The sequence below is a fragment of the Nilaparvata lugens genome, chromosome X (assembly GCF_014356525.2).
Source record: "Nilaparvata lugens isolate BPH chromosome X, ASM1435652v1, whole genome shotgun sequence".
NCBI classification, from domain to species: domain Eukaryota; kingdom Metazoa; phylum Arthropoda; class Insecta; order Hemiptera; family Delphacidae; genus Nilaparvata; species Nilaparvata lugens.
In genome coordinates this window covers 52,439,511-52,448,682 of record NC_052518.1, presented here as the reverse complement: position 1 = coordinate 52,448,682, position 9,172 = coordinate 52,439,511, and the positions used below count along the sequence as shown (strand labels likewise).

Below are 9,172 nucleotides of genomic sequence, written 5' to 3'. Positions count from 1 at the left end.
TATATATATATATATATATATATAAACAAATTTGGATGATTTAGATATATATTCTAAATCAGCCAAATTTGTTTAACAAACTGGACAGATTTGAAATTTGAGAAAACTGAAGATTTCAAATTTACAAATTCAAGCTTTGACTGAAAAAATGAAAAAACTAGACCATGATCTCCATTTATGTCTTTCCAGTACAATACCATTCTTTTATAATTTATTTCAGAGTAATAAAAAACGTATCAATCAACTAGAGAAAATAATATCATACATAATGTTTGTAAGAGAAACATTATATTATTAATATATCATATTAATTACATGACTTGAAAAAGTGAAAAATATCAGAGTAAGGCTAATTTTTTTGCGAAGTAATACATGGTATATATAATAAGTTTCGTCTATTGTGAATTATTCTGCATTTCTAGTTTGAGCTGTAAACATTTTCAAATATTAATTAAACTTGATGAGAAACTAGAACTGAATCCTGTTTTTTTACTACTCACTATAATTAGACAAGTATAATTTTATGACAAGTGATTTAATTTTAATGAAATCTTGACCTCAAATCTTGAAATTTTCTGCTGAATAATTACAGTATTGTGATGAATAACATGAACATGGGTTATTAAAAATAAGATTGAATATGTTTTTTTCAACAGAAGATGGTACCTTTCATACGTGTGAAGTTTTACGTGGGCCTTTGATTCAAGTTTTTGAACAAAACTACATAATATTATTCTAAGTTAATAATTATGATTCTACAAATGTATGTACAATACTTTGAAATAAGAATATATTGATATTCTACTGGGGAAGTAACGTCCCTAAATCTATACCAATATAATTTTTGGGAAAAATTGAAAAGGTTCTCGAATGAGATACACTTATATAGATTTAATGAAAAGAACATGAATGAAGTTGAAAAAATATCATCCCCGGTTGAGACAAAAAAAATCTCTGATCAAATGAATGTGTAATAACAATTCATAATTATTATATTTATGTTGAGATAAGAAAATCACAATGAACAACAATGAAGTATATCACAAAGTGAATAGATTCTGTTTTATACAGAAATTGTACATAAGACAATGGCAAGGTTTGAGTTTGGTTAGAGTTGATTAAGACAGGCTTTTACATAAAATTTTAGTAGTCAAATTATGTAAAAAATTGCACGAATGTAGGTCATGTGGACTAAAATAGGGGAAAAATTTGCAAGGAATTATTGCAAAGGAATGAATACTGTACAGTTCTATGACTGGGAAGGAAATCATTAATTCCAACTGTAATATCAAACAATCCTCTATAGAAGATTTATGATGTATGTTTCAGAGAGGTATGAAAATAATGTTAGCAAAATAAAATACTGTATTCCGTTAAGTTTGGTAAAATTGGCAAGACTGGTGCATTTCTTGACTGAAAAACTACTGTACAGTACTCCAATAGTTTGAGAGCATAATTTCAAGAAACTAAAGCTTTTATACTACTGTTTGATTAGTACCATGCGAAAGGACATGTTATTTCACTTTAAAGTGAACATGTAATAAGGTTTTGCATGTTCATCAATAATATTATATGATTTACACAATCATTTAAATATTACACACATGACGAAACTTTGACACCCGTAGTCGTTCCAATAATATATTTATATTTTTATAAGTATGGTCATTACAGAGAGAAAAGATATATCGATATCTTCGAGATGAAGACATCAAATCTAGATAGAGATAATAATATATATACGAATACATATATATATGGCAGCGCTGGCACTGGCAGTAAAGCCAGCAAGCAGTATTGTTTGCGCATGCGTCATAAAAGGAAGCACCATATTTGAATTACGTCCGGATGTGTGGACGCTAAACTCTTCAAAATGGTCGACTGGACAATTCTGTCACAAGTTGTTGTTGATCATTGATTAATCCCGGGGTTATCTGTGTTGATGTACTTAAGAAGTGTGATGGTTGGATCCGGTGTTAAACTGGAACATCACGTTGGAGCTCTGCTTGTTGGAAATAGCGAATGGTTTTGGAGGAAGGCGTGGAATAGAGGAGTCTGAAGCAGAAGCTGATTCCTCTGGCAGAGGATTGGAAACTGCTGACACAGCACTCACGCTTCTGGCCACTGATGATGGCAGAGTGTTCATGCGAACGCTCACCGATCCAGACGGTCTCAACATGCTGCTACTGCCAACGTCTAAATAAAATAAAATCAAACATAGATTTAAATATCTATTCAAATTGAAGAATACAATAAACTATGAATACAAGCACCGCGTGAATGAATAAATTACAGTTATATAAAATGAAACATCAGGAACTATTTGAATAACTTACTCGAGCAAGCTCGAGCTTTTAGTACCTTAATTCGGCGAGCTACAGAACAGAAACTGAGAGACTAAATCATTTCTAAAACTTGAGTTAACAATCAGTAAAATAGCATAAAATAACAATCATTTAATAATATAATTTCTATAAATTTGATAAAAAAAATTGTAATCAATAATATTATTAATACATTATTCTTAATCCAAAAGTCTATATATTCTATTGTTTTAATCTTTCATAAAAACAGGTAATACAATAATACTGAAATTGTGAATCGTCAACAAAAATAAATCAGACAAACACGATTTGAACGAGGACTTGTGGGTGGGAGGCTTCACTACCAGAGCAGGTACCAGTCAGGTGGATTCTAGAGCTGTAAAAGTAATAATCGTAATTTCCGTAGTCATTTTTGGGTAACAGCCGTGGAAGGTATCTCAATTTCTTCGTTAGGTCTAGCATATGATGATAAGTTGAAATCACAGGCAAACACCTCAGAAACAAGATGGCCGCCAATATTTTCAGGATTTTGCTATATCGCTTCTATTTCAATAACCGTTCAAGATATTCAACCGTTTTTTGAACATAAATATTTCTAAAGTTTTTCTCTGCAAATTTTGTTCTACAAAATTTCCCTTTAAAACGCATATTTCATTAGTTATGGCTTTCAAAAGCTCAAAAGAACGTTTTTTCTAATTTTTCCAAATTTCTTCCCATTATAACTTTTTTGTGCAAGGAACACCCAAAATATGGTCAAATACAAAAAAATTAATAAAAATGTTTTTAAATATAAAGAAAATAATTGAAAATCTCAGTACCCTTTTTTAAAAATATTTTATCACAAAAAAAATTTTTTATATTTTTAAAAAAAGGTACTGAGATTTTCAATTATTTTCTTTATATTTATATTACAAGTAGCCCTATACAGGAAAGAGATAAAAATGTTTTTCTTTAAGTGCTCGAAAAATACTTCTTTACATACTGAAAACTCATCGTAAAATAGCTGATTTTAGGGTAGGTAACTGATAACCTGTTCTACGCTCGCTACGCATGCGCAGTACGGTTTTACTTTATTCTCGCGAGGCATGTGCAGTAGGCAGCAGGCACGTTTTTTTCAGGATTCCCAGAGTTTTTTTTCCAGGATTCACTAATAGCCACTATTACAGCATTTTTTGAAATAAATATCAATCATTTGATAATTAAATCGATATGATTCATTTTATTAGTATGATGTTGTATTAAAATTTCTCACAATATCCCTCAGCATTCATTAAAATTGATGTAATTATTCGAGAAGAATAATAATTTCGTCTGTGATCAGCTGATTGATCGACCACTGATAGTCCAGTCACTATATACATTGGTGCTTGCGTTATATATTGTAGTTCTGATTTTTGTGTATATGATATAGAGCGCCCTACCTGATCTCAGATTGTAGAGTACAAAAATACGCCAAGAGGGATTTCGAATTATACATCTAAATGGTAACAATCGGAAGATATTGTTGATCAAAAACTAAAATTCATCAAAATTGATTCTTTCATTGAATTTTACTTATTTTTGAAAAAAATCATAATTCAGTACTCATTAGAGATAGAGAGTTCCGAATGATCTCATTTCATTTGGAATTTTTTAATTTAAAAAAAGGCGAGATCAAATTTTTCTGTCCAATTAACGGATATAGCGGAAATAGCTGAAAACTGGAAAATGAACCGAAAACAAGAGGTTTTTGGGCCACTCTGTATCTAGCACAAGGAAAGTTTGCATGAAAAAAATTGGTTCTGGACTTCTCTCATGTGTCCAAATAATATATACAAAAATCAGAACTACAATATAAATTGCAAGCACACCCCCTTCAACCATCCATCAGGGTTTCAGCTTTCAGGTGAATCAATCACACAGCTCTATTGGAGGAAAATTATACTGTAGTTTTAAAAAAATATTGTATGTAATTCGAGCGTGAAACTTCTTTATTGCTTTCGCAAAATTATCGCGCTCCACTGTTTTGCTCAAGCAATTAAGTCACGTTTTACGCTCTCAATACATAAATACCTATACGGTGTGAACTTTTCGTAGCTTGCAAATTAATATGCTGGGATACATGCTACATCACCCGAAGACGCTTCGGAAACGGCCTTACAGTTTGCATGCGGGCTACTTATGCCATACTACCTTTTGACAAAACATTGAACTACAATACAAACTGAAATTCATAGTTGTATGCTGTTTTGCTCTCTTTACCTCCACTTTGAATTAGGGTATACATTTTTTTAGGTGGAGTTGGAGCCAGAATTTAAATTATAATTTGTGTTATATTGATGAATGTACTGACTAGTGGTAGAGTGGTGATGTGGCGGGGCATGGCGGCGCACGGGCGGTCGAGGTGGAGGAGGAGGCGGCGACAAATCGCGAGGCGGCAGAATTGGCGCACATGTTGACTGAAACCATCAAAACGAATGAATATACCAGTATTGATCTACTACTGAAGAAAAAAGGAGGGAAAATACCCAGCCAACTATGGTTTCCCATTTAATAGGCAGGTAGAGGGTATAGAAGTAAGGAATGAAGGGTGAAGAGGAGTGGAAATGGGAAGAAATTGAGAAGAAGAAAGGAAAAAAGAGAGAAAAATAAGAGCAAAATTTGTAAGCGAGTCCACTTTCAACAAATGTCTCTAAAAGAAAAGGCCTTGCAAACAGTAGTTAGAGCAGAAATCTCGAGACTCATACGTCGATATGAAAGAGAAAATTACTGTAGGTCCAGGTTTTTATTTCTAGTTTAGTTTTCCTACTAATCTTAGAGTCTATGAGGAAGTGGTCCGGAATAAGGTTTATTATTTAGTGCTTATAATAGATACTGTTTCCTTAAAAATTCAATATTGGTGTGATATGTGACATATCTATTTGCAGTCGGTCTTAAAAGATAATTCTTTTTTTCTTGTAATTTGACTGCAATCTAACACTTTGGTTAATGAACAGTTAAATTCTAGCTTAAATTAATAGGTTAGAGTTTGACACTAAAGGGGTATATGACTCCTTCACAGCCTAATTGAGCAATGCCCATGCACTGTTACTTTCAGTATCACTCACTAACACTATACCACATTTACACGAGATCTGCAGGCTTATTCCTTTTCAGTCTCCTGACTGTAGTAGAGTTGTCAATGAGGTGTAGAGCTTGGATGTTCCGATGATTCTGTAGAGTCTCTTCATGATTTCTGGCAGCCTTTGTGATCATGACATCGACTGCATCCAACTGCAGGTCCCTGTGGAGGTCCGAGTTTCTGACAAAGTATGGAGCATTGACAGCATTCCTCAATACCTTGTTCTGGAATTTCTAGATGGTGTTTATGTTACTTTTCCTTGCACAGCCTCACAGCTGGATGTCATACAACCACACAGGCCGAAGAACTTGTCTATACATTAATCATCTATTGTAGGTTGAAAGGCTTGAATTTCTCCCCAATAACCAGTACATTTTCGAGTATTCGAGTAAAGAAATCCAATTCTTTTTTTCTTTTTCTTGACGTGTGACTTCCATCACAGCATTGCACCTAGTGTCATTCCAAGATACTTGGCTTCATTTGCAAACGGAACTTCTGAATTGTTCATTCTTATTGAGATGTAAACATAGTGTATATTTGTGGAGACAACATATGTGGACTTGCTTTCATTAAACTTAATCCGCCAGGTTCTAGTCCATTTCTCTATTTTCTTGATGACTTCTTGTGCTTCACTTGTTGCTTCCTCATTAGTTTCTCCAACTGCTAAGACAGCTGTTTCATCTGCAAAGGTTGAAATAATATCATTTTCTGGTACAGGAAGATCGATGGTGCAGAGCAGGTACAGAGTAGGGCCCAACACACTTCCCTGAGGTACTCCAGCTTTGATTGGTATTAATCCTGAGTAGCTACCTCCTTGTTTCATTATGAAGAATCTGTCTGACAGGTAAGATTTTAGCAATGAGGCATATTGCTGAGGTGAACATTTTTTGTTGTTTCTTATTTAGACCTTCATGCCACACTTTATCAAATTCCTCAATATGACAGCTGAAACAACCCCCCCCCCAACTGCTATACCATACTGCACAATTGATTTAACTTGAGCATGGTATACCATTTCTGAAACTTTCTTATTTAAAATTATATTTATTAAATAAATAATTTTGTAAGATAGATATATCATTTTTCTACAGACGGACTATATATGTACATCCCACTTTAGACGATCATATATTATGATACCCAAGTATTTAATATTAGTGACTTTTTTGTAGTGGACAATCACAATTACCTAGGTTGATGGAAAAGATAAGTTTTTTTTTTTTATTCGAATAGGATCACCAATCAGACACCTATCATCAAATTTCCCTTTTAAAAGAAATATTTAGCTGTTTCCATAATTTTCACCAATCCTGTATATGACAGTTTCACAAATTCATGCTTCAACAGTCTCTTTCTCAAAATCAGTACACACCGCTACAACTTCTTTATTATCTATTTCTTTTATTCCAACTTAACCATTGCATAATAAAGCTATTATATTATTATACTGTACGATTATTGAATCAAAAATAATTTAATTTTCAATAGAACTCTAATTTGGACTAGGTCCGCTTACGTTGACAATATTTCGTCCCACATACAAATCAATGACTTATGTTGATAATCATTCCGATTTTCTTGTTGTCAGTGCACTTTAACAATACTATTTTTTTAATACAGTTGCTTCTTAGGAAATTATCCTATAGCAGGTTGGCATTACTCACAAAATTCAATTACAAAAGCAAACAAATCATTACAGAAAATATTGATCACATGCCAATCTAGAGAGTTCATGAGAATATTATCTTAAATGAATAATTTCATGGATATTACTCTCATTACAGTACAATCGGGAGAAAAAAATTAATAGTTTCTCAAATCATTGTTTGCACTTCAGACAGTCAAATCCACATCTTACTCGTTCAAATAGAATGAGCGAGTTTTCAAGCACTGCTCCACGAAAGTCGATAGGATGTTCATATCCCGCGTCGTTAGTGTGGCGTGATTGTGGATCACGAGGCTCGGATCTAGTTCCTCAAATGCCGGAACTCTCCCAATCAGCCATGCTCGTGTTGCTCCATACTGTGCGGGCATGAGAATAGCACGTGCTCGACTGACTTCAGCTGTTGCAAGTTGCAGATGGAACACAACTGATCGGCTCTGATCTTATGGATGTTGCCCCTACTTGTGAGGTTAAATTGTCTTCTCGTGGCAAGTCGCAGCTGTACCATCAGCCTGATACAGTGAAAAGGCAGATTAAGACCGAAGTAAGCAGCCTCAGAATCATCAACTCCTCTCGGGACGTCAAAGAGGAGCGAAACAGATCCTCTGCACCTCTCAAGATCTTGAACTCTGAGCCTCATCTTGAAATCATGGAGTATGACCCTTTTATTCATCTGCGATTCACGAACATCTCTGCTGAAGATGAGCTCTCTCCTGTTGACAACCTCCAGCAGCAACTTCAACTGAGCCGCCCAATTATATCTGTGGTCAACTGCAACCAGTCTTATCAACTCAGCCTGTCTGATGAAAAATTTTTTTGAAAGACGATCATCATCCATTTTCAAAATCCGGATAACCCAGTTAATAGCTGCAGCAAAAATTAGATAGGAAATGCAAACCTCCCCGACCTCCATGCACAATGCTGCATTCGGGGTACACTGAGGTAAATGAAAAATCCTCCTGTAGAAGCTGGTTTGCACAGTTTGACTCATTCAAGAGTCGTAATCCCCATATGTGTGCACCATATAGCAGTACTGACTTGACCAATACCATAGATATCTTCTTGATGCAAGAAATGGAGTTGGTTTTTGATTTTGCCAATGCTGAAACTACATGACCGACGGCTAGCCTCGATTTGCGTATGGACTCTCTAAGAGAAAGATTTCCAAAAGAAGAACTGGAGATGGTTGATCCAAGGTAAACACAGGATTTAACAATTTCTATCTTGCTGCCATTGAAAAGAGAGAATCCCTCAACTGCTGCAGGTTTTCGTCCACCTCTGCTAAATGGAACTATTTTAGTCTTCCCTTCGTTGATCCTTAGTTTGTTGATGCTGCAGCATTCCTCTAGTGCATTAAGCTTTTTCTGTAGATCAACTGGAGAATGGACGGACAGGATCAAGTCATCAGTATACAGCAGGAGCATCAAATCGGTAGATCCATCTATTTCTATACCATGGAGCCCCCTTGCTCTGAAGAACTCGTCAATGTCAGCCAAGAATAAAATGAACAGTAGTGGACTGAGCGTTTCACTCTGAAGTACCCATTCAGTAATTCCTATCTCATCTGAAAGCTCACCCTGAATCTTCACTTTCAGAGATGAAAATTTGTACAGTTTTTGGATGATTCACAGTAGTTTTGCACTCACACCCAATCTGAAAAGTTCCTCCCACAGCAGTCTATGCGAGATCGAATCAAATGCTCTCTGGAAATCCACCACGACAGCATACACTCTCCTCTTTGGCAGTCACAGTTGAAACTGTACAGGTGACAGGCATACATAGACATTATCAAGGCATCCTCTTCCTTTTCTAAATCCTGCTTGGGTTTCAGGTATGAGGTTGAGGCTCTCTGCCCACAATTCTATTCTACTATTGATAATATATGTGAACAATTTTGTCATCCTGCAGTGCTTCCTCCACCTCTGCATTGCTCCTTCTCCTCCATGTATACGCTGCTACCCTTACCGCACCAAAAATTTTCCTCACAATTCCTCTCTCAAATACCCTCAATGGCTCTTCGTCTTTCTTAGTCATTGTCCATGACTCAGAACCATAGCATACAATAGGTCTGATCAGAGTTTTGTA

The 9,172-nt window shown here is 35.1% G+C and overlaps 1 protein-coding gene across 8 annotated transcripts in view; it reads right to left on the bottom strand.

The window, feature by feature from the left end:
• Positions 1–320: 320 nt before the first annotated feature.
• The window catches only part of LOC111056735 (protein son of sevenless), a 482,488-nt gene continuing 473,636 nt past the window's right edge, over positions 321–9,172 (bottom strand). For all 8 annotated transcript variants that reach the window (XM_039443299.1, XM_039443301.1, XM_039443300.1 and 5 more), the window contains 2 exons: positions 4,657–4,762; positions 321–2,196 (listed from right to left, as the gene is read on the bottom strand). In XM_039443299.1, coding sequence (XP_039299233.1) covers positions 1,949–2,196; positions 4,657–4,762 — 354 coding nt within the window. In that variant the 3' untranslated portion in view covers positions 321–1,948. The remainder of the gene's footprint in view (positions 2,197–4,656; positions 4,763–9,172) is intronic.